The sequence below is a fragment of the Vidua macroura genome, chromosome 1, assembly GCF_024509145.1.
Source record: "Vidua macroura isolate BioBank_ID:100142 chromosome 1, ASM2450914v1, whole genome shotgun sequence".
NCBI classification, from domain to species: domain Eukaryota; kingdom Metazoa; phylum Chordata; class Aves; order Passeriformes; family Viduidae; genus Vidua; species Vidua macroura.
In genome coordinates this window covers 132,825,601-132,852,749 of record NC_071571.1, presented here as the reverse complement: position 1 = coordinate 132,852,749, position 27,149 = coordinate 132,825,601, and the positions used below count along the sequence as shown (strand labels likewise).

The following is a 27,149-nucleotide window of genomic DNA, read 5'->3' as shown; positions in this document are numbered from 1 at the left end:
CTTTCATAGCAACCTAATAGGTCTTCAAGACAGCCTACAATAACACAATTTTGATCTTTGATTCAAACCTCATGCCAAGTGGAGCTGATTTTTTTCCATTTAATTTTAATTTTCATGTAACTGAAAGAAGTTGACATTTGGCAGTCTAGAGGGCAAAGAAATTGGCAGGACACTTACATGATCTCACCAACAGTATGTGCATGGTAATAACATTATACCATTTATCTGAGGAAGATTATCCTACTTATTCATAACTCAAAGCATATTGGTGAATAATTCAATTTTAAAAGCAATTTTTAACATCACAGCAATAATGAAATATAATTCAACAGTTTTGAACAAATAGGAAGAACTGGGAAATATTTATTTCCCTTGACTCACAACACTATTCTGATTAACAACCAGATTGAAATTTAAAAAAAAAATGACAGGTCCAATTTGTAATACAAAAGGCAAACAGAGATTACCAGAATTAAAATGGAGCTAAAATCAAAATATGTATGCAAGGAATAAGTGAATTTAAAAAGAATTATACTAGACAGGAGAAAATGTAATGACTCAGTTGCACTCATTAGAAAGCAAAAATTCCAGCACATTAAGGATCAGTGTAATTTTGAGGTATGGCCTATTTTTGGGGCATGGAGACTGCAGCACCCAGCCTTCCTTCAAAAAGAAGTTCCATGATCTTACACAGTCAAACTGCACCGTCCACTTCAACCCTCCCAAGGTAAAATGAGAGAAAACAGACCCTTCCCTCTACCCTGTGGACCTTACTAGGAGCAGTGCAGCATCTGCCATCAGAGAAACAGGAGAGAACAGCCAGATTGGAGCTTTTACTTCAATGATTCCACTAGATCTTGGAAATTTCAAACCAGGTCTTTCCTCACATGTTTCAGTTTCAAACCAGATGAAGTCTTTATGCAAAGACTGATGGATGAAACCATAAAAAGAAAGAATAAAAACTGTATGCTCACAAACTAAACCTGGTAAACTTGGCTATAGCTTATTTTGCAACATAAAAACTGCAGAGGTAAGTGGGTAAAAGGTTTAGGTAAGTGGGTAAAAGGTTTATACAAGTAGTTTTGAAACTAAAGATATGCTCAAGCTGTGCAATGTACCTCATATTGGTTTTATAGAGCTCCTGACATTTGTTTTGTGCTCGTTTTTAATAAATCTGAGTTTGAAAACTTTCACTTTACAGCAGTAACATTTTCATTTGTTACTGAAAGTAGAAAACTCATTACCCACCTGAAGAACATCTCCAAGGTCAGCAGTGCTAATATCTGGGTCTTCCGTGGTATTAAAAGGAACAGGGTTAATTTTTACAAGAGTGAGCACTCTGGGTTCTGGATATCTCCACAGCATCATTCCTGGACTATCCTCGGTTTCATTGTAAAACACAACTTCATAGGCACTGGGCAGCTTTTGTGCTTCTGTCAAATGAAAGAAAGCTATAATCTGTTATATAATTTCTAGAAAGAAACATGCTGGTTTATGAAACCAAAGTGATTAAAAAGAAATCCCTTGGGATCAAAAGGAGAGAAAATAAAAAAGCAATTTCCCTGACTTTTAAAACATTACAGATTAATGGAAAGAAATAAAAAAAGACTCTTAAAGTATTTTTTTTTAATTCTAGCAGATGTCTTTTCAACTGCTTTTCCAAAAAATATAGTTATTCATTGTAAGAGGCAAGTAATGTCTAATAGGTTACTACTATTTTTACTTTATAATCTAGAAAAAAGGGAAGAAAACATAGAGCCAAAATTATATCCTTCTTACCTGCATCTTGTATATACTGGAAGAGGCCCGTTCTGAGATCATCTGAGGTATGCTCAGGTTTTGAGGCCTGATTCCTTTCCTCAGAAAAACAAGTTGGGTGTATACGTTCAGGTATCAATGTCTCTACACTGCCCTTTTCAGTCAGGTACTGCCACAGAAGCTCCTGGAGAAGAATTAAACAGTTCAAATGCTCTTGACCCCAGAAAACCTTTAAAAAGAAAAAAATAAGAGAGAGAGAGAGAGAGAGAGAAAAGATGAAAAAATTACACACAAATATTCAGCCATTTTTGAAGGCAAAACCACCTCCCCAAAACAACAGGAACTTTATATGGCTTTGAGTCTGCTCTACTTACACCTTAATTGCTTGCAAGCATTCTTAATTTTAAAATAAAGGACAGAAGCAACAAAATATCCTTACAAAACCATGTGTCAAATGTGTTCTTTTCATTATCTGAAGGAAAACATTAATTCCTACCATTTAACAATTCATAGTGATGCTGCCTGGAAGACCACAGATCTTAAATGTTATATTCAAGAACTGTACATAATGCTAGGACTGGTCACAGGCTTCTCAGTTTAAGACATGACAAAAACCCCTTAGAGATACAAAGTTTAAACTCTTCAAAGAGCTTGTTACTCCAAAACTGGAATTCCAGAATACATTTAAAACTTAGTGACACAGCAAAGAATGTGACGCAGAAGACCATCTTAAGCACAAAAAGATAATTTTAAGCACAAAATTTAAGTATATTAATTAGATGTTCTGTAAGTCGTTCAAGTGAGGTTTAAAAGTTCAAAGTTTTCTGAAATTTAAAACAGAAATACAGAAAAATATCTAATAAAATTTGGCATGCAAAGTCCAGAAGTTTTGCACACTGTGTAGCAAAATAAAAGGCAAGAAGGCATTCCTTTCTCCCAGTTTTGACAAGCATTGCTGCTTTTTTCAAATCAAGCTCCTGTTTGAGAGAATTGTATTAATGGGAACAAGTACTTTAGACTTCATGTGCAGAAGCAGGTCTTGAAGCAACATAGAAGACAAAGAAACAACTAGCAATACAGAAATTAGACTTGGAACCAGTGTGGGATGAAATCAAAATGCCCAGACTGTAACTTAAAAGTCATGGTAAGGTTGTGAGTGAAGTAAACAAGTCAGGTATGCACATAAAGAGTACTGCAAATTTTTTCAGTGGCAGAATACCAATTTTCAAATGTGAGAAAAACAAAAGATAAAGGTAAAGGTAGATAAAGATAAACTGAAGGTAGTGCAGCTGCCAAGAAGGCAGGTTTTTTCTTGCCCTGCATCTACAAGTAAGCCCACAGAAAAAACCAAGACCCTCTTGAAACACAGCCACAGCCAGTCCTGAGCTAAACATTCCCAGCCTAGGCAGGTACCCCCTGAATTTAGCACATCTCCACTGTGGCTTCTGGAGTACCTCTGGTCTTGGGGTCCCACACCTACTCTAGCACCACCTCAAAGGACCTCTCTGTCACCTTAAGCCAATCCCAGAGGCCCCAGGTCCCCACTGCAGAGGAGGAACTCCAGGGCATGGAACTCCTACTACTAGATTCAGAGATGAGACAGTGATTTTACATAAGCTCTCAATGTTCTGATGCAATACAAATTAACAGTGATAGGTGAGGTCATGTTTAGAGCTGGTAAAATCACTACTCATAAATAAATTTGAAACAGAACTGCTAATGATTTTGTCAGCATTCTCAAATCTATTCTGCCAGACCAAACACTTAATTATCTTCTGCAAAAGCTAATTGTCCCTATTAACTCTAATAATAAATGGCTTTCTGAGAATTATAGATTTTTTTTTTTTTTTGGTACTTCTCAAAACCCAAAATTTTGGAAAAAAGTAAGCATTTTATTACCAACACATTTAGGTAGTCAGCCAAGAACCTGTGAGGAACAAATAAAAAGAGAAGCAAAGAAACTAACTGACTTTATTTATTCATTAAGATAAATTGCTTTCTAAATTTGTATTATCTGATTAACCCTATTCCCAGTGCTGTGGTTCTAAGACCTTCTAATGCCAATTCTGGGAAAAAACTTACTGACACAATTAAATGTCAAAATTTCCTTTTTATGTTTTATATATTTGATTTATGCATTTCTTTTGAAACATTTGGTGTGTATAGATACTATAATAAAAGTAATTAAAACAAGACATATCTTGAAGCCCACTTGTTTAAGCCCCATGGAATCTATTTTTCATTTCAAGAACTCCCAAGCTTCCTGGACTCATTTCAAGTTGTGGGCACTTCCAAAAAGGAGAGGATAGCATGGAAAACTGAGTATTAATTGTTACAAACAACAGTTTGCAATTATTCCCCTGAGAAATTTGTGTAAGTTTAAAAGGAAAAGATATGCACTTCTTAGGGCTGCCCCTAGGCATTACAGACATGTAGATAATGGACAAACACACACCCATCAGAACATGACCCTAGATATTAAGTGTTATTAATTTGATCCAGTAGTTTTAAGGAACACACACATACAGCTACAATACAGGGTTTAAGCAGTATTTTTTTAAAAAATAAATCAAACCCAAAACACAGTACACAATTTTTCGATCAACAGTTTACATGAACGAGTAGATACTTATTTTATAAGGTAAAATAAAAACCACCCAAATCAAACATGCAAAAATCCCCAACCTAGCGACTGGTTATAGGATGCGAAGGCTTTAATGAAATTTATTTTTGAAAACTCTATCATCCAAAGCCAGTCCAGCTCAATAGCACAACCATAAGCATCTTTTACAGACCTGTAGCAGTCCTCCTCTCAAATCAATGTAGATTTTTGGAACAGATTGCTCTGGGCCAGGATCACCACTGTGCTTACACCACTTGGCTTCCACATTAACAGAGCAGCAAAAAGGGCCAAGCAGAGATTTCGCTCTTTCTTTGAGACTTGTTTTAAGTAAGAAGTCTTTTATGTCAAGGACTAAAGATGATCCATGGATTCCTAAAAGGAGAGAGAGAAATTTAATCCCACTGGCAGTTGTTCTCCCAACATTTTTGTGCTCATTTCCTGAATTCACTTTACCATGAGCCTGGGGATCCCTGCCCAGAAGCCATTACTCATGCAAGTAGTCCCACTGACTTTCATGGAAATACTTGTGTGGACAATCACGCTTGTCTCCAAGAAAGGACATCACAGCTGGGCAATGAGATCTGTAATTTTTTTTAATTTCCTGGGTTTTTTTACTTAGACTGCTCTTCCCACACTATCAGCCAGGCTTTATACCATGTTGCTATAACAGAGCAGGTATGTCTCATCCATATTCCTTAAAAAGAAACATTTGCCAAAACACGATTTTTTGTGTTCTGAGTATTTTAAGGTTTATGAAAAGAGACATTTTTCATTAAACTATGAATTTTTTTTTCAAAAAAGTATGTTAAGAACAAGAACATCTGCTTCACTTGATTATATTTCAAACTGATAGGAAATAGCGATTTTGAACAGTTCTTTCTGCTTTTGTCCAGGTTAATTACTAGAGCATAGCACCTTGCTAGACTTAGGAGTACTTAGCAGGAGAAGAAGGGTACTGTTTGAATTCAAATAATTCAAAACAAATGCTTATCTCAAAATACATAATGCACATTTCCTGAGAAAAGAGTTTAAAGTTTTCATATCATAACCTTTTGAACTTTACAGAGCTTCATAAAACCTAAAAATGATAATGGCAGATTACATTTATGACAGAACTTATATTCTCTCATTAAAGACAAACATTTTGAGGATAGAAACATCATCTAGAAATACCCCAGCTCTTGCAAATTTAACTTACTGCAAATCACTGCTTATAAAATAAACCATGCCTAATATCTCTATTTCTTTTGTATATTTACATGGAAAGCACTATATCTGAGGTTGGCTTAACTTTTATCTCCTTTGGTGCTAATACTTGGACTCAACACCCTGACTGTTGGATGTCACCCTACTTTATCATGCACACAGTTTATTTTTCTAATGAAACTTGACATTTACAAAGGGCAAAAGATTAAAAAAACCACCTAAGGCTTACACACAGGTGTTTCAAGGTGCAGTTTCATTTTATATTTTTAAAACTTTGCTGGTAGAAAATCCCCCCAAAACACAACTCACTGTTTTGAATCCATGCAATAAAACTTCTCCTATGAATCTCTCCTACTATCCAAGGAAGAAGTCCGTCTGCATCCTGGGGCTTACAGTTTCATAATACTAAGCACTATTTTTTGTAATGGAAGGAAATACATTGCATTTTTTTTTTTAAGCCAGCAAACACTAGGAAGATGGTCCAACAGTGCCCATAGTAATAATGGCATTGAATTGTGTCCAGCCTGAGGAGGAACAACAAACTTAAACCATTTCTCCCTTGAGCAGCTGGAGTTTAGTAAGAATGATCAAGGGCTCAAACAAACCTTTGTCCCATGCCAATCAACAGGACTGTTGACACTGACTGGAAAAGGAGTTCTAACTTTGGGGTTTTTTATTTAGGCTGCCTTCTGAAATCCTGCATCTGCTCTCATGGGTAACAGGCTTACAGGACAGATCTGTTTAAGGTGCTTTTTGACACTGAATTTCAGTTATAATCAAGAAAAGTAGCATCAACACACATCGACATTACAGGCGCTACAAGAAGAGGCACTAAAATGCCTGGAATTTTTTTTTTTTCATCTTCTATATGGAATTTTGATTTTAAAGAGAAGAAATTCTTGGTAACTATTGCACAATCCTTCAATATCGAGAAATTTCTTCCTATAGTTTTATTGGAATATGTGCCAAGTTGCAGAAATAACAGAAGGGGAAAAGGAATGCCAGAATACAAGTGGTTTTATTTATGTTTTCTTTCACTGGGATTACACTTGGAAGGATTATGCTTTGCAGTCTCTTTGTGTTGTCATCTCAGCTCCACAAAGTACAAAGAAAACACAATATCCAACAGCTTAGAAGCAGAACTGAACATTCAGCACATAATACTGCCGGTTCAAAATCAGCAGTGCCTTTCTCAAATGCTAAGCAAACAATGAGAAATGAAGAAACAATTAAGAATAAGGAAGTGTTGGTTAGTTTTCAATACATGAAATATTACAAGACACATCCATGGATTGTGTCCTACAAACACCAGGAAAAGCTCAGGAACTCAGGAAGAGATTTTTATTTTTCTTGCTGTGACCCAGAGTGCTTTTGTGCAAACAAGAATCACACCCTTGTCCCTTCTAGCAGTTGTACCTACATGTCCTTTCAGGGATGAAGTGATTCAGTATAAAAAAAACCACTGTTCATTGTTAGAAAAACTGCAATGCAGAGAGAATTTAGACAAACTTGCATGAAGTGATGTTTTGAGGAAGCTTAAAGAAAAGAAATGAAGAACAAGTATGCATAAACCTTAAAAAGCAGTAGTAAGTAAAGAGATGTCTGTGTTTGAGAGAAGTTCCAATAGGGTACTATTTCTATGGAAATCCTAAAAGTATGTGTTCAGTCTGTGAAGTGCTTTCCCATGACTAAAGCAATCACCTCAGAAAAGTAAAGATGCAAAATAATTTTCCCTTGTTTTTGCCATCCCACACATTATTTTCAGTCAGTCCTTCAATGCATCTCTCACAAACCTCTATTGTGGAAGTCCTGCCTTCAGTTTCAATAGATTAAATCAAAGTCTCCATTTGACGTGAACTTGAGATGGCAGCACAAAGAAGCAATAGGTCTTCATAAATGACTGCTGTGACACGTAGAAGTTATCTTGTGCTGTTTGGATTATGGCTCATGAACACCAGTGCACTTTGCAGTACGTGCAATAATTTACTTTTAGGAACAAATAGTTTCATGACTTTTAAAATACTCCTCCAAGAGACTAATAAATATGAAGCACTTGCTTTGGACAGCGTTTAAAAAATGCTGCCAGCCCTCCCCTGTCAGACTCCAGCCAGAAACACAATAGCACCACAAAACACATCTACACTAATGGAGCAAAAGAGAACTTAGACCAGGCTTCTGTGTGCTATCGCAAGGATTACTTTTATGATGACATATGCTCAAAAGGAATATCCAGGTATTTTTATATGGTTGGAAATAACGTAGGAGGGTTTAAAAATAGCTAGCTTGTCATATTCAAGAAACTACCTGGCTCCAAAATGAAAGATGGAGATCATTACAACAAAACAGTGAAAACATTTTACCTAAAGACATTTATTTTGATATTCTAACATCTTTTTTTAGTCAGTATATACTTGATTTATGCTGAGATTTTCAAAGACATCTCAAAGAATCTGAGTACCCTAATACAGTTTTACACATAGTTATATTAAGGTTTATATATAATTATAGTAGAGTTGCATTAGCATTTGTCAATAATAGGAGGCTTCATCCTTGTTAAACTGCCGTGTGTGCATAAATCCTTTTGTGTGAAAAGAGAAAGAAAGAGCTGGCCCATTTCAGCAGTTGTAGCAAATATATAAAAACAATCCCTGCCTTACAGTAACAATCACTCAGGGTTTAAGCAATATAGGTATTAAGAAAGAGCTCTACTTGTTCTTCCTGGTTAACAATGTTTCGACATAAACCATGGACCTTCTGTTTTCAAAAACATTTGAGTGTTGATATTGGAATCAACTCCAAATGCAATAAGCAGAAATATAGAAGGAGCTTTTTTCCTTCTATTAATCCCAGTGCATTTGCTCTTCCTTAGCTGCAAATGCTGTTTGATTCACTGCACTGTCACCTAATGCAATACAGAGCACGATTTTAATTGGCAAACTTCGATAGGGGACAAGAGAATTAAGAAAATGAGAAAACATGTATTTTAACAAAGGTAGCAAGTAGCACTGAAATGGCACTTAGCTCTCTTTTGAAAAGCCAGTAGCTTTGCTACAAACAATAGCACTATGAAGAAAATTGCTTTTCTGAGTTTGGGCAGCTCAGAAGCAAGAGCACAGATGCAGCCACGCTGGTTCAGAGGCATGTGAGCCATGTGGTCTCACTGCCAGCAGCAGCCTGTCGAATGTCTTCCCACCCAAGGGATCGTGGTGCCCTCTGAAGGAAGAACTCCAGGCTCCTCCATGGGTCCTCCATGCCTAGGTGGCAGAGATACACTCTTCCTGCTAAAGATCAATTAGCAAGCAGTTTTCCTCACTACCTTCCACTATAGTGATAGTCTGTGATATTTGGTTCTGACCATTCACTCTTCAAATTTGTAACTTCAGCAGCTACTTTCATATTGTCATTGACATTAAGACAAATGTGCCATTATATGTAATATATTGGTACAACTACCTACACAATTCTTTCCTCTTAAGAAAACTGAAAATTCATCACATACAGGGTGGTTACACTACAGTTACAATGCTCTGTTGACAAGTATCCTTGACAAACCATCTTCTGAGAAGAAAGGGTAACAAAGCTGTGAAAATAATTACAGGGGAAATACTACAGTTAATTTAAGAGCCAGCCAATTTACTCAAGTCTGGAAACAGCAGTAGCAAACAAATGGCAAAGCATAGTAAAGAACAATTTTAAGAACAATTTTCCAGGAGAGATTTAGTTAACAATCCACTGACCGCACTGGATTTCTCATTAGTATTGAGCTGAATCTTATGATGGTTCATTCTCCCCATGAGAACAATACTTACATGTTACCAATTAGCTATTCTTTAGTGAAAGAGAGTTTTTCAGCATTACATTGAGACACATATGGGCTCTGTAAAAACATGAGATGTGTAACACACGGTAAACAGAAAGTAATGATCTTAAACAGGCCAAACCCTTGAATTCATCACTAATAAATGTCCCCATGCATTCAGCAGTACTGGCTGCTGGGAGCCTGTTTTCCTCAAGTACTTCAAACACTAAAATCCAGGAACATTTATTATTTTAATCCATTACAGGCAGTGGTTGATTTAACTTTATTGGTTGTGGTGGTGGTAGTAGTTATAGTAGGGGTAAAGCTATGTTCTTTTACACATCATTTCAAAAGGGCTTAATTATATTTTATAGCTCAGGCCAGGAATCCTGCTTGTTTTGTGTCTAACAAGGTTCAAATGGAGTTCAGGTCAGTGATGAATCAGAAGAGAAGTCAAAGATGGTTATCTATTTGAAATGAGCTCATCTCCCTTAAAGAATAACTGGGCAGGTACATCATGTTCATTACACTACTGCATACTAAATAACTGAAAAATCTCAATTCACTTGGTGATTTGGTAATTTTGGATTTTGTGATGCCTGATCACAGAGGGCATATTAAAGTTTAGATCCAAAGGGATTTTAATTATTGGTCAAGGCTGTCTTTGGAGTACAATAATTTAGAATATATTTGTAAAGCTCCATATTGCCATATGTTATTCCAATTGGTGAAAAATGCATAATATAAACCAACAAAAATAGTGTTCATATTGCATCTGTGAGCCCAGCTTTCAAAAGTGAGTGCTATATTGATGTGAGTAGTACTTGGTTCTTTCATCATAAACATCTTATTTTCAGATAACACCAGGTTTCAGAAAAGCAGCTAAAAATTCTTACTCCAGCTCTACAGATGGACATGAGGATGTTCTTCAATTTAGAAAAAGATCTATGCATTTTCACATCTTAATTTTAGGTGGCTGGTCGAAAACTTTGGCTTATTTTCAGGAGATAGCTGGTATCTACAAATGTCACTGATCTTTAAAGTTGTAGATAGCACAACTGAAAAATCAGACACTGAATGGTTGTCCAGCAAATGAAGCATTACAAAATAGTGGATGCCACTCAAAATGTATCCAATACAATCACCACAAAGTTGAATTACAGTTACAGCTTTGATGTCTTGCTCCTCTGGCTCTAACACTTGATTCAGTGAATTTTAACTGCTTTAGTAAACTAAATCGTCCATGAACTAGAGGGTAACTTTTCTTTATAAATAAACTATCCTGCAGATAGTGCCTGGCAGCAGCTGAGCTCTATTTGGGCCTCTCTAACCCAGTCAATTATGCTTGTGGAAGTTCAAGGTTCGACACATACACCCAGGCCACAGAAACCAAACAGGTTTCCCTGCACTCTTGGAATGTGGCTCCTGAGGATCAAGGACAGTCCAGGTCCAGGCGTATTCCAGTCTTCTCCCTTCAATGTTTCCTCATTTGCATACTTCTCTGAATTCTCATTTGTGCCAGCATAATCATTAAAGTGTACCCGTCCAGTGAACCAGCTGAAGGAGTCAATCTTGCTGCAAACTTTTTAGTATTGGGTAAGTTTTCAGAGAAATGAGTGCCCTGACTAAAGCCATTGATCAGCTACCTAAGTAACCGAGCTAGCACAAGGCAGTATGTGGAAATGTGTGGCTACAATAACCTGAATTTCCTATGAAACTGCACCTTTTGTCTGGGCAGCAAGCTAGTGATTCCATCCCATAAAAATATTCTTGACATGGAAAAAGAAGAAACATGTCAGTATATCAACAATTTAAACAGCTTAAGTAACTGGTCCCTACAATTGGAAATAATGTCTAACCTCTGTGTGCTGTACCTCACACTGAAAAATGAAGACTGAACCAGAGGAACATCACAGAAAGCATAAAATGTATAAAGAAAACATCCAGCTTTCACTGTTATATCTATTGTCTCATGAATTTAAACAGTCTATTAAATTTACTTCCATGTAAATACTGTATCACCTACTACTGCCTCATACACACTGGATGCCACTATCAAAAGAAATTCCAGTAGTAAAAAATATGTAATTAATTTCACAACAAAATCTGAAGAGATTAAAAACCCAACCATATTTGTTCTGAATCAAATTTCATCAGAAATATTTTTAAAGCTGAGTTACTCAGATAGCAAATGCAGGTCTACAAAATTAGTGCACACCGTCTTTTTTTTTTACTCTCTGAAGTTAATGTGCTAGTTCATCAGTAGCAATTCTGAACCCTATTACAAAGTATCAGTAGGGAATCTGACCAGGATTAATAGTGGTACTCAGTCCTGGGATTAGATGGTGTCTTGTTTCATGGATTTTAGGCCATCTGTTCTTCCCTCCTACATTATACTCCTGCAGAACTATAAACGCACCTCCACCTCAGGGACTATAGAAAGGAATTAGAATTCTTCTGCTTTTCATTATCACAAGATTCAGTAACTCATTTCATTGTCAGGATAATCCCCTTTTACTCTTTCTTTTGCGCTTGCAGGATATGCCAAAATGACAAATAAAATCCCAGATGTTAGAGACCTGATGAGGTCTCCACCTTTCCTTGAGTGTTGGGTTTAAGCTACTTGGGACACAGTGTCAAATCTGACAGGACCCTGATGCCCACACCCAATATTCATTAAGGTTTGTTAGTGATTTGTATAGCTGTCTACAAGCTGCACTTCCACCTCAGTCCTCAGTGGCCATTTAAATATTTAGTTTGTCCTCTGGCTTTCACTGACAGAGAATTAATTTCCTATTGTTCAAGTGTTGGAAAGAGTTTATATTTCTTTCTAAAAGTAACAAACGCCTTCTGGGTGTTGTAAATGGCTTGTTACTGCTGCATATTATTTTAGGTAGTCATATCTAATTTAAAGTTTTATTTCCCCATGGGCTAACTTGCATATCTGCAGCATCCAAAGGCTATGACAACGCCTTAGCAGAGTTTTCTCAAGGGAGTTAGTTAACTCCAAATTGAAGTTTGGTCTTTGTGCTATACCAATTCATATCTGCATTTAATTTCTGAAAGTTCTGTAAAGTATCTCAAGTATGTAATTATTTTCAGGTTTAGTAAAAATACTTGCAATTACCATAGGCTCAACTAGTGTTTATTTTTTCCCCCTTATTTATATGCTAAAGTAATCATCTCTACATATGGGACAAAGGGCTGGGGAATTCTGTGTATGATCTTTGGAATAGTTTATGTCCGTAACTCTCTCAGTTCGGACACTGAGCAGCACGACTTCCCTCCCGTGTCCAGCCAGAATAAAATAAGGCTCCACTGAGAGGCTACCAGGCTTCTTGCTGTCTTTCACTCTGGGGAAAGAACGGTCCTCAACTTCTCTTAATTTATCTGTTCTTTTGACAGGTAGGTAGTGCTAATTTCAACTACAAACCTAAACTGAAAGCCATATGTTTAGAATTGCATTCTATTTTCTAGTATTTCTTGCTAAAACTTATGTCAATTCTAATGCCCTGCGACAGTTAAGGAGTGAGTCACACACCTCAAGCAGGCTACCAAGTGATCTCAGATCTGACTGGGTACATGGAATTCCAGTTCTAAGCATTTGTGGAAGATGCCACTTACTTCAGAGGACAAAAACCACTGAACCAGGTCTAACAGCAGTTCCTGGAGTTGGGGTTTTCATCAACAATACAAATAAGCTGCCAAGCTAAGTATTTGGTATTCAAAAAAAAGGGTACAAATTTTAAGTTGTAACTCCAAGCCACAAAATATAAAATAACTCGAGATAATTGTTTTATTGAACATAGGTATCACAAAGTCCTACCCTTAAGGGCATCAGGAAAACTATAATGGTAGCCTCTTTTAAAGTAATTTTTTTTGAAAAGGGATTTTGTTTTGTTTTATTATTTCTTCTTTTTATGCCACTACACTGCAATAGAGTCTACAACAGTATTACTTTACTAAAACCAAAATAGTGAGTATTTAAACATGAATACAGAGGGGAACATAAGTATTCTAACAGAAATAGTAACCATGTTGTTATAAGTAACTGTTGTACTAAAACCTGAAAAATGTCCAAAAGATGAAGTCCCTTGACACACTAAAAGTTTAGGTTTGTACAACAGCGCAGCAGGATATATAGAAATAAAGGTGTTTTAGTTTGATCCAATTGCAATGTGAGTGTTCAACAGTTATAATTGAGTTTGCTAGAAGTGAAATCATTCAACTAATTACCCCCTCTGTTTTTCAGAAGCTATAATTTTTTAGTTTCAAAGAAATTAAGAAGAAAAATGAAACTAGAAAGCCTTTAGTTTCAATGATTAAACAGTAAAGTCTAGAGGGAAAACTGATAATTAAAAAAAATTTGGATAGCAAGCTTTCTTCTTAATTTCAGCTGAAAAGAAATGAAAGCAATACACAAGGTCATGCACTTTTATTTTCCCCCTATAAGGGAGGGAAAACGCCGACAATATATATTCTTGCAAATAGGATTCCTTACAAAACAACTTCATCTCCTGCATTAAAACTCATCTGGAAAAGGGGTCGTTTACACTGTTTATAAAACACTGCCACATAAAACGTGTAAAAAACCAGATTTCACTAAAAATAGCTTGCGTAAGTAAGGGATTAGAGTAGTTTCTACTGCTGTAATTGTTCCTTTGTAGTTTTTTTCCATGATGTTTTTGAATAGTGTTTTTAACTATGTTTATTAAAGTCAGCACATCAAAAAGGATCAAAGAGTAAGCTAGTGAGAACCAAAGAAACCCCAAGCGTATTGTGTTGTCTCACTGGGGAGTTATGCAGATTCAAGTAAACAAGTGCAAATTGTTGAGGTTTTAATGAAAATTTTCTACAATTATTGTATCTGAAGTCATTCTATATAATAACATCTGTACAGCAGATGGCCATACTGTACAAAAGGCAAGCAATGCTCCTTTTTCTTCCTCTGTTTTAACAGTACATCTGAGATGACTACTTTTGTCATTGTGCTTAGCTTGGTTCAGCAAATAATTCGTAAAATGCAGCTGCTGCAGATGGTCACAATAGTTACTCGACTGTAAAATCAAAGACACAGGGAAGTATTCATGTATTAGTTTCATTCTATTAAAAAAAACTTGACATTAACCCTATTCAGCTCAAAAGGTGTATCTATAAAACCTTTTATAAAAAGAACAGTAGTGAAGAACTGAGATACTTAAATGCTCCTTCCTCTCAAGACACAGCTAAAAACTTTTAAAAATTGGGTTAGCTTGCATAATTTCTTTGTAGTAATAAAACAAATCTAGTTAGCAACTGTGGTATTCTTCTAAAGGATTTTTAACATAAGATTATAAAACCATTTCCCCCCCACTGAGTATTTTATCTTCTCTCCTGAAGTTGTAATTTCCACCTTGGTTTCTACCAGCACTTTAAATTCAGATCAACAACTGTAAAAAAAACCTCCAAGCAATTTCTTAAAAGATTTTTTGACAATTTCAATCAGTTTTGTGGAAGTGTGTCTTTTGCTCTAATTAGAACGTAATTTATTGCACCATCACAACAGTATGCAAAACCTCATGCAGATGTATTTTTCTTTTTACAGAGATAAAACATTTTTAACTGGAAAAAAATATGAAAAGCATCTGTTGATGTCTACTAATTTTCTGGTTATAGAAGTTCTTTATATAGAATAACTAATGTCCATTTTCATTAGATTTGACATCAGTATTGCTCCACTTCACAATGCCTGCCAGACTATGACCATACTGAAGATTCATGTATGGCTTAGAACGCGTAAAATAAAGATTGATTTCCTCAGACTGCCAGAAGAATTAAGAAACAGAACTTCATAGCTGAAAATGTTTCTGAGGCTTAACATGCAAGGCAAGGTACGTCCTCCTTCTGGGAGGATGAAAACCTCCAGGGTAAGTGAAATACAGTGTGAGTTTGCCAAATTGCTTTATAGAACAGTGAGGGAGCAGCCCAGCTTTGATGTATCGAAGCACGATGTGGACACCATAACGTACCATGGGACAGATAATGCACAAATGGTAGAGGGGAACTGATGGAAGGGAAGAGGATTATGACACAGAAACAAAACTAAAACTATTTAAAGCACATTATAAAGGCTTTTACTCAGTTGCAGTGCTTTCTATGCTAGAGTTGTGATCCGAGTGGAAAAGCGTGGGAACGCAGGCACTGTTCCTGCCTGCACTGCTGTTTATTAATGGCTAAATCAAAAGTTTCTGGCCCCAGCACTTTCATGGGTTTTCATGTCCTATGAACCTTAAACTTTTCATTTTTAACTTTTGAAACAATAAAGAAGAACTGGAACTTGCTGGCCTGAGGAAAAATATTTCTGATGAAAAAGAAATAAATCACCACCTCAGCTGGCCAACAACTTGTTCCTCTCAGCTAGAGACCATTCTACCTCTCATGCTACTCTTCCAAATACCTACATCTGGCTCATCTCCACACCATGGAAATATACCATCTTATTAATTTTATTGAAATGCTAATAAAACAATTTACAATGACACTCAAAATATTCCCATTTTAAATGAGTCTCTGGTATCTGGTTAATTGTACCTGAGACATAAAGTTTCCTTGCAGTGCTTCAGTAATGAGGCCATAGTGCCTGTTTTCCCTGTGTGACTCTCAGGTGTGCAGAGGAAACATGTAAAAATTGAATACTTCATAAATCTGGAGGAGAATAACAGAATGACCCAATATTTACATAGTAGCACCTGTCAGGGCTCTGAACAATTATTTTTACATTTTTTTAAGACAGAAACAAAGGTCTTAACAAGAAAATCTAGTTACAGAGTAAAAACTGTCAAAATTTTGCCCTTTGAATTATGTGCTAAATTATTGGGATACCAGACTAGTGGTTCTCATAACCACTATTTCAGCCAGAATTCCATCAATAAATTAGTAATTATAAGCTAGGGGATATTAACTACAGAATTAATCATTCTTGGGCGCTCTCTCGCAGAAAGGAAAACTTAGGTAAGAGAGTCTATCAGGTATTTGCTATTTTCTGTTGTGGATTTATGATGTTGGCTGCAGCAGCTCCCTGCAATGGCCCACACTTTGAAACGGTCACTAGACCACCACTTACACAAACCAGTAGCTCTTCCAACTTAAAAAAAAACCTCTTACCTGCAATTTTATGTCCACTTTTAATATTCAGGCTCCCAGTGAGGTTCGAGAAAGAGACTAACAAACAAGGTTTACTGGGGTGTGGGATGGTTTCCATCAAAACAACCATTTGCACAGTGTGAATGGAAATTTTCTGGAAGCAGGAAAGGGCTTGCCACAAGTTTTCTTGCATTGAAGCCTTTTGCACAGTGCTGGTGTGGGCTGCAGGTAGAAAGTCCTTTGTAATGGGGTGTCTGGATATCAAAGTGATGTCCTCATCTGGAATAATGCCAGCTGATGAAGCAGTCTCCTTCCTGGGCACATCTTCATTTGTGGTCATGATTTTCTTCAAGAACTGGTTTATTTGGTCAAGTCTGGCAAAACTGAGATTTGCTTTCAAAGGTTTTGATATGTCCACATTTATGTCAGCTGTAGGGGAGAATTAGAGAAAGAAATGTGATAAGCTATAGTTCAATTACTCAAGCGGTGTGCAAATATAAGCATTGAGTGGAAATAGCTTTTCCATCATATTTCCACCATGTTTCATTACAAGGACTGAATCAATGTTAAAACACAACAAAACAGTATTTTTAGCAACAAATCTGAATTAAAATATAATTAAAAATACTTTAAGCAACTGTCACTATGTACAGTTTTAAAGGAAGAAACATGGCACAATGTGGATTTTATCTTGCTTCTTCCCAGGGATCACCACAGCTATCTGAAAGACACACACTTTATTTGAGTGTGTAGGAAGGGAGATACATTAGTTCTTTAGTGTCAGAATAAAAATATACTTCACATTCTCTTGAGCTTTATATCCAGAAGAATTATTTGACTAAACTCCAAAGCCAACAGCGAACATTTTCAACACATTTAAATGAGCGAATAACATGTGTATTGTGTTGTTTCCTACACAGCTCATATGCAGCAGTCTTCAATGCATTTTCAAGATGAAATGTGAAATAAAAAGCAAATACAAAAACTGATGTATGTTTAGATTTCTTCATTTTCCAGGGAGATTGGAATAATGTATTGCTTTAAAATTTTTTAAAAAGTCATTATTATTTTTAAAATGTTTTTCATCTCCTCACCAAAAAGGATTTTGGTGTTTCTCAGACTACTAAAAGACTCACGGAATTTTTAGGAACCACAATTAATATGAACAACATTGTTAATTGTGATATCTTGGTAGCTGAGATGTAGGAATTGCCAAAAGTATTTCACAGATAGGAAGCAGGATTTTATGAAGGCTGAAACTTATTTCTGTGCTGCAGCATCAGTATGCAACAATTCCTTACAGAAATTCAGCTTTTATCTTAGTTTTTAGGACTTTTCATTTCAAATTCAGTTTTTGACCAGTAATGAGACAGATATTCTGGTTAGAGGGAAAAGAGCTTTTCCCTTTGCTGCTTGACTGCCACCACCCCAACCCCATGAACCAAGTGATTCAAATTCTGTGCATTTACCTAAACTAGATGAAATGTTGAAACAGCACTACTTAGTTTCAAGTTTCATTATAAATATATACAGGAAACACTGTCTGTTGAAGGTTTTACACAGATTAATGAATATTTCATAGAAACTAGTTTTGAGTTTTCCAGGATCACATCTTACTCTTAGCATTGATGCAAACTAATGAGCTCGATTTTCCCATTCTTTAGGTAAATTTTTACACCAACAGTAAAGGGCTATAGGGGCAGAGTTTCAGAGCTGCTTTTAAGAACAGGTTTATACAGACTTCAGAGACTCACAGGTATCTGACAAAGTACTCTTCTGATCCCCTCCCCCCAAAAATATCTGGCACACATTCTACAAAGATAAGGGAAATTTATTGTCTGTGTAAGATCTGTCATAGCTGAACCAAAAAAAACCAAAACAATCTTAGAAAAATGTCTGCACTATTCCACAAGCTACAGCTAACTGAAATTTAAGACTGAAAAGCTATTTTTAACTAAGAACTTTAGTTATTGGTTTTCTGAAAATGCTTTCTCTTGCACTGAAAGCCTTCCACACTAGACTAGGAACTGGCAAAACACTAGCTAATATGTGGGTCTAGCAGGAAGGCAAGTACCAAAGCTAGGAAGCTGGGCATTAGAAGAGAACAGGATTGGAGGGGGTTGTTAAACACTGGAATTGGCTGCCCAGGAAGGTGATGCAGTCACAATCCCTGGAAGTGTTCAAGAAGCAACTGGACATGGCACTTGGTGCCAGGGTCTAGTTAACACAGTGTTGATCACAGGTTGGACTCAATGATCTCAGAGGTCTTTTTCAACCTCAATGATTCTGTGAGGATTTTCAGGCATCCAAAACCACACAAGATCAACTTGGAAGATTTTCCAAAATCCTTATGTATTGACATTTTAATTAAAATCATGGAAAAAAAAGTCATAATACTTTGGAAAAACTCCCTACCCTCTTGGCACATGGAATATCCCAAGACTTGTCTGCCTTCTATGCAGACATCACTGGGCCTCTCCTAGCTTTGAACAGAGAAAAGAGTTAGGAAGAAAGTATTGATCTATGTGACATTATGACATTAATTTATTTACAATACTCAAATGGAGTGTTTTTAAAATGAAATTTAAAAAAAAACAACCAAACAATATCCTTATAAATTTAAATTTCTCCCTTAGTACTGTAGTAAGAAAGGAGTAAAATAAATAGATGTTACTTATTGCTTTGCTAAATAAATTAAGTTTCTAAGTTAGTAAAGGAGGATCCTTATTCCTTTGTATGGCAACTTTCACATCTAATTGCTTTATCTAAAACACATCTAATTGCCAGCAGTTTCCTATGGTAATATAGCCCAGAAGGGGGAAAAACCAAGACACCTCCCTGACACCCAAAAACTTAGACCTAAGCTGACTTAACAGATGACAAGGGCTTAACCCAACGCCTAACACACCCAAACTGAGTGTGAAGGATGGAATAGGAGATGAACACAAAGGCGGAAGCTCCTTTTGGGGCTTCCTTCAGCCAGGGCAGAGAAGCCACAGGGCGCCGGTGCAGCTCAGTGGTACTTGGCACTTGGGCCTGTGCTTTTATCAGTGCTCTTGGCCACTCATCCAAGAAGGCAATAAAAAAAGGGCCACCAGAACACCAGAGAAATGCAAATGACCTCCTTCTTTTCTGTTTGGAAACTGTGCATGTCACATAGAAAAATCTTGTCATGACTGATAACTTGACAAAGTTTTGTATGAAATTATTATTATCCAGTAAATCAGCCCTGACAGAATGTGGTGGCAGCCAGAAGCATAATTGCAGAAAATGTGACTTTGGAACCTTCACTGGAAATATTTTAACTATCTCATAATGATATAGGTTATTTTCACAACTGGTTAAAGATTATGTAAAGAGATTCTTTGGTATTTTAAGTGAAACATTCAAAAAGAAAAGAAAAAACACAATTGAACAATCTTTAGTCTTTGACCTCTTTTATACATTATCCTTAGCAATGTAAAAGAAACGTTAACATTCCTTCTAAGGAAAATACATTTAAGTGATGGACAGAACAATGAAAACTGATGAAATATGAATAGCTATTTATAGGAGTTGATTAAGATAGATATTCAGCAGCTTCACCAGACAGTCAGAATGTGCTAAAAAGAGATTTAAAATCACTGAGTCACACAGATTCAACTGGAATAAAAAATTTGGGGTGCAAAATCCAAGTGTAACTGTTTTTTTAGATTATTTTAAACACCTTGAGAAGATCAGTACATAACACTGTGCAGATTCTATACTCATAGGAAAATACAGTCTTCTTGTAACTTAAGTAACTCTTTGAATTGCCCAAAATTACATCAGAATCGACACAGAGGAAAAGGTAGCTCAAAGCCATCTTTAACTCCTCAATTACATCAGCTTCTCCTTTGCCTATTAGTGACTGGCTACCGAAATTATAACCCAATGCATTCTTTAGATTTAAGATGTATTAGCAAGAACTTATTTTGCCAGATGTTATCTATTTCCAGAAAAAAAAAAAAAAACCAACAAAAAAAACAAATAGAGTGCATCAAGTGAGTTACTTCTGTTATGCTTAAAGCAAACTGAACTACTTGTTATCAAAGCAATTTCTGATTACTGTATAGCATTTGAGTGTAGAATTTGAATTGCTCTTTCTCTTCTCCAATTTCTTTACTACTTCTCTTTAGATTACCCAGTAAATCCATGTATTTCAATTATTAGTTTCTAATTAGCCTTCACAACTTTCTGAACAGCAAGTAGGAAACAGAATGACGAAATAACTAGTGAGTTAAAAGGAGATTAGATAAATATAAATAAATTACACTTATTATATGCTCCCACCACACCAGGAGATGACTTAACAGTGGAGGAAAAAGAAACACTTTGGAATAATGAAATCAGAGAGGGAATTCAGGTCCCAGAGGTGATTCTACGGAGTTTTATGTTAATGTACACCTTGTGGGGGACCAAAAATCAACTGGAATAGTTTCCTGAAAACCGTTTCCAGCTATTTTCTCATTTTAAAAGTTCCAACTTCACTTGACCCATTAGTCATCATATTACTTACATTTATTATGTATTTTGAAATCTATTACAAAAAACCCAATGGATTCAATATGGTCTGTTTGAACTAAATCATAACAACTATAAAAGAAAACCTATGAGCAGCATTCTGCAATTTCTGTCTGAAGCAATTTCTTTCTTTGTCATTTTATTACTTAGAACTTCAGATAAAAAAATCAGGGTTATAATTATTTTATCCTTGTTCTCCATAACATTCAAATTTGTACTGGGAAGATAAAATTTTAATCTGTGAATTTGGATAATGAAATTACTCAAAAGGACTTATTATTCAGAGGGTTAAGGATGATTAAGCAACACAAAAAAACCAAAAGCTCCTAGCATGGCTGCTCCAGATAAATTCTAGCTCTTACTGGAGCTGGAAGCTTCAGTGGGCTTATTCTAATATATGCCGTAAGTTAATCTACAAAATGTTACTACTTCTATCACTTAAAAACTACCCTAATATTTTCTTAATCTTAAATACCAGAAATTAAATGCCATGAAAATTAGTTATAAACTGAATATGGATAGGCTGGATCAATGGGCCAAGTCTATGAGGTTCAATGAGATGAAATGTGAGTCCTGCACTTGTGTCACAATAGTCCCATACAGTGCTACCGGCTGGGGGAAAGGTGTCTGGAAAGCTGCTTCTTGGAAAAGGACCCGTGGGTGCTGGTTGACAGGAGCTGAACATGAGCCAGTGTGCCAAGAAGGCCAATGGCACCCTGGCCTGTATCACAAATAGTGTGGCCAGCAGGACCAGAGCAGCAACTGCCCCCAGTACTGGGCACTGGTGGGGTCACATCTCAAGTGCTGTGGCCAGTTCTGGTCCACTCACTAGACAAAGGACATTGAGGGGCTGGAGAGTGTCCAGAGAAGGGCAATGAAGCTGGTGAAGGGTCTGGAGAGTAAATCTTATGAACAGCAGTTGAGGGAGCTGGGGTTGTTTAGCCTGGAGAAAAGGAGGCTCAAGAGGGACCTTATTGGTCTCTACAACTTCCCGAAAGGATACTGGAGCCAGGTGAGGAGTGGCCTCTTCTACCAGGCAACCAGAGACAGGACAAGAGGAAATGGCCTCAAACTGTGCCAGTGGAAGTCCAGTTCAGGAAGAATTTTTTTCACTGAAAGGGTGGTCAGGCATTGGAATGGGCTGCCCAGAGAGGTGGTAGAGTCACCATCCCTTGAAGTATTCAAGAAATGACTGGACACGGCACTTAGTGCTATGATTTAGTTGCCACAGCAGTGCTAGGTCAAAGGTTGGACTTGATGATTTTGGAGGTCTTTGCCAACCTTAATGATTCAATCATTTGTAAGACTAGGATCTTCTTAAAGACTGAGAAATGTTGGAATGTGTGAGAGAAAAATATGCCATTTTCTAAGAATTAATTCATTTTCCATAACCCTCATTCAGCAGCAGATCTTTTACCTCTCACAGCTAAAACAGAAAAGTCCAGGTCTTTCTCCTTGAGGTTGGACATGGATCTCACTCTCCCCTTCCCCAAGAAGGCTGTAAAATATTAAACTTCTTAATATACAGTACTTCTATAGAAAAAACTACTGTTTATCCTAAACTCTTAAGATGATTTAATTTCCTAGTCCTAAACAGGAGAGGAGCAGATGATGGCATGAAACATTTTACCAACAGTGATATTCTTTGTCCTTTAGCCATCCATCCTGATGTAGGGACTTTAAACAGAGGAAATATGAGGAAGGTAAAGGTAATCTTGAGTCCTGATTCTGATTTGGAGTCAGGGTGGCCCTTTAGCAAAAGGGTAATGGCTGAATTGCAAAAATTTAATTTATAAAAATAGGAAAGAGACATGTAAAGAAAAGACCAGTTGTACTGTTCTCAATTGTCTGGTCAAGCATCAAAAGAGACACAAATTAAGAGAAATTGAAAAGCAAGAAGAATCCAAACTAATTGTTTTTATCCTCTAATTCATCATTCCCAATTTGGATCAAGGGAAAATGAGGAAGAAACTTGAGACAAGGCTTCAGAGGCCATCTGCAGTCCATCTTGCCTTCTGCTTCTGTGAGACAGATGCCAGTTAGTCTAGAAGAGACTGGTAGTCACTGCTCAGTATTCCTACCCGCTCTGTCTGTGTGCTGCAGCCCCACAGAAGGGCTCTCCAAGGCCAATATGGCAAACTAGAGCCTTCAGGGAGCCTAATCACCCTGAGCCGTGCTGGGGGCTCCTCAGCAGGAACAACTTCTTCCATGACCTACTGTGTCACTGACATTATGTGAAGGTGACACTTAGATTTTAACAGCTCCAGCTTTGAGATCTCAGACAAGGCTCAGAGTGATGCTATTCTCTTAATTTTTTAAAACTGTCACAAGTAAACCAAGATAAATTGTTGTAGGTCAAGAAACCCAAAGATGCCATTAATAAACAATGGAGGGTTACTGCTATTCAGTAAATGATGACTGAAATTAAACAACTGTGCAGCTACCAAATACAGCTCAATACAATACAGGAGTGTGCCAAGGGCTGGGTGGTGAGGCCAAAAATTGTAATGGGGACATCGGGAGGCACTATCATGAAAGGAAAACCCTGGCTAAAGGAAACATTAACTCTCTCAACAGAGAGTCAGGGAAGATGAAGCACAATACAGTGAGACAAAATAAATTGTTCCAGGTCATAGAGCATGTTTGTGGAAAAGAAAAGAACCCATAAATACTAACTCTCTATATTTTCTGCTAAGCTGCTGAATAATACATCTATATTAAGACACACATGGGAAAAAAAAAAAAAAGAAGGTTTCAGAAAATGGAGCAAATGTTTGAAATAAGTGTTAAATGAATGCCAATACACTGAAAAATACTATAAGAAAATATTTTTCAACTTATCCATGTGGCCCCAGTGCACAGTTTTCATTTTCTGTACTTACGCATATAAGAAACTAAATTTAAAATAAGTGTTGCAGACATTGTTTTTAGAAAGGTACTTTGATGATTTTATTCATTATTACACTGATATTACAGACAATAGATGTGTCAAGACTAAAGCAATACCTACAGGCTGGTACACCTGTTTGGAATATTTCTCTTTGCCCTCTTAATCAAATAAATATAATTTCATGGCTACAGTGTCAGTGCTTTAAAAACTTGTTTCTAAAAGAGCAAAGGGGAAAAAAAGCCCTACTAAAAAGCTCAAAAGTTTTGCAAATGACCCAGAGTTAATTAGAAAAGTCTGCACCCTGGCTAGTTCCCCTTCTCACGTGTCAGCTCTCATTAAATCAAAAAATTCTCCTTTCAAAGTTAACAAACACCATGGTTAACAAAACTGTTAAACTGGGATCAAGTGGGCACATTCCTAGGTTTATATATGATGTCATACTAAGCAGCCCACAGCTGAACTTGCAAGTAGTATGAATGATTTTTCAATATATTAAGTATCTGATCTAATGCTAATTTTCTCTCTATAGGCTAACTGTGCTGGGAACAGGTGGCCCTGCTTTCAATTACGGAGGGCTAACATGCCAGTGTGAGGCCTGGATTAGTTCACCTTCTCACAGGGAATTTGCCTCGGTTGGGAATGGATTTATTATGGCTTCACACATGGAATGGAGCTCATGTCAGCTGAGGGCAGTGATACATCATATGATTCAAATTAACCTGCTGTGGACTGTTCCGCAGGGCTGATATTGTGTATTAAAATGACGACATTTTTAAAACAGCTTGAAAGAAACCAGGATTGCTGAAGTGCAATGGTTCCAATTTGTTCCAACTAATCTATCACCTGCTGGAGATATTATTCTAGAGGGTTTCTGGTAGCTGCTATTTTCCAGGTTTCTCCAAACCACTGACCTTGGTAATGGATACAATTGTTGCCTCTGCAAACAGTGGGGGAAAAGGGCTGGAGAGAGTGCCATGGTGCAGTTCTGATTATTCAGTTTTTCAGTTCATTTTTTATACCTAAGCCAAGATCCCTTGCTGTGCCCCTCGTGGCCCCCAAATCATGTGTGGAGGGACTGGCATGAAAGAGGAACCCACGAGCTCCCCAGTTCTCACTTTATCTTTCAGTGGGACACAACATTTCTTAGTTTATTTGGATATTGTCTTCTGCAGAAATTATTTATAAAGATGAATTATTAAGGACCTCCATTACTTCACATCTAACCCTATGCCTTTCCAAGAAACAACTGCAGAAAGAGGACTTCAGTATAAAGCATCCACAATTTGCGTGTATAAGTATTTTAAGGCAATTTTTATAAAGCTGTACTTCATAAACATGTTCTTGTATCCTTTGCATCCAGAAAGACTACATCAATGACAGCTTTTATAGGTAAGAAAGGTGATTAAAAAAAAAAATCCAGAAGGAGGACTAGAAGGTAAAGACCGTAATTTTTCAAAACCTATTAAAACAAGATGGTCATATTTGTTCCTCACATAATGAATTATACCTAATGCTGAAGCAATAAGTAGTTCACTTTTATGTATTAGACAAAAATTAGATGTACAATTCAGCAACAGACTGAATATAAAAGATAAAGGGTCATGTAAAGTGATGTAAATGGAATTTAAAAAATGTTACATAATTAGTTTCTGTAAAAAGAGAACGAATAGTCCTTTAATACATTGTGGGGTTAAAGTTAAAGTCTGTTCCCACAGGCCTGATGATGAATGCTTATTTCTCCGAGGATCCTATTACCTTAAATCTGGAAGAAATATAGTTTTTCTTTAGTTGCCAAAAATGTACAAAATAATCAACTCATGTGGCAAGAAGTGCATTAATGTATCCTGTTATTCTCATTTAATTAGTGGTTTCCAAGTTTAGCTACTTGCTGTAGTTTTTTGATCTCCGAGTTAATACAGACTGACAACCTGGCTTCCTGTGTGGTGAAACCATACGATTTTTCTGCGGAACACCATCTACTTATCTACTTCAGCTGACAAACTATTTGCAAGGAGTACTTGTTTTATCTAACACAGCAAACATTGGGAACCACTTGCAGATTTTTTTCTGTTAACTGCTTGATAGTATTTTGCATTATAAAATATAGGCATGTTTGGTTCTTATATTTGAAATTTAACCTCAGCACACCACCAATGCATTTTGAAAGAAAAATGGCATTACAATTAAACCACTGAGCTCTGGACACTTGAAATTGACACAGAAAACTGTATAGTTATCCCAACTGTTACATATTTTTGTCTGCATAGGCACAGATTTCAAAAATGTGCTGACTTTTCAGAGCAGTTGATCATCTGTAACCAATAGGCAGCACCTTCCAGTACACTCAATGCATTTCAGCAATTTACTTACTGCAGTTATAAACCACATATACATAAATGACCATGAAATACACACTAAGTCATTAGAAAATAGGTCACTTAGTAGCAGCATTCTTTGCCAGGTATTCACAAAAAAAGAACAGTCTTCAAGGCCTACAACATAACTCTACTCCAGCGGTGCCTTTATTTATTCAATGTATTAGCTAAGCTGCCTCCCATCGGTGCCTTTATTTATTCAAATTATTAGCTAAGCTGTCTCCCATCACACATAGTGTTTGTTGATTCTTGCAAGAGCTCTTGGGAGTTTTGCTGAGCTTCTTGTCCTCAAAGAACAACTGCCAGCTGAGCTAGGATCTGGTGGTGTAACACTTTCTCCAGGCCTGCTGACAGCCAAGCTACCTCACCCTGGAAGAAGCTGTGGTTAGGGGACTTCTTGTCCCACAGGGCAGTTAGTAACTCATTTTCCAGTAGCCTGCTGAGGAGCTGTCAGGCTCTTGTAACTCTCTGCATGTGCTGTTCTGATGCAATCAAATGCAGAATAAGCCTTCCATTACTCATCCAATGAAACTTCCATCCCCCAAGGAAGGCTTCTTGGTAAAGGTTAGTTTATTTGAAGAGGATCTCATAGTGGTAACAGCTGAGGTTAGAAAAATCTGCAAGGGATGGTGGAGATGTTTTGTTACACTACATGGCAAAAACTTCATTAAAATTCAGAGAAATTACCGTTGAGTCATGTGTAATGATAGTTCCAATTAGCAGCAAAAAGATGATGAAAAAAAGCCTTTTGGCTAACAATAGATCGTGGAAGAAATCTCTGAAGTTTTAAATGCTTTGCAAGAATAAACAGATTGAAGATTATGATGCATTAAT

General features: G+C 36.7%; 1 protein-coding gene across 4 annotated transcripts in view; it reads right to left on the bottom strand.

Annotated features, from left to right (window-relative positions):
- Window positions 1-27,149, bottom strand: part of VPS13B (vacuolar protein sorting 13 homolog B) — a 429,427-nt gene that overhangs the window by 78,357 nt on the left and 323,921 nt on the right. For all 4 annotated transcript variants that reach the window (XM_053998051.1, XM_053998068.1, XM_053998077.1 and 1 more), the window contains 4 exons: window positions 16,530-16,937; window positions 4,554-4,753; window positions 1,780-1,987; window positions 1,249-1,433 (listed from right to left, as the gene is read on the bottom strand). In XM_053998051.1, coding sequence (XP_053854026.1) covers window positions 1,249-1,433; window positions 1,780-1,987; window positions 4,554-4,753; window positions 16,530-16,937 — 1,001 coding nt within the window. The remainder of the gene's footprint in view (window positions 1-1,248; window positions 1,434-1,779; window positions 1,988-4,553; window positions 4,754-16,529; window positions 16,938-27,149) is intronic.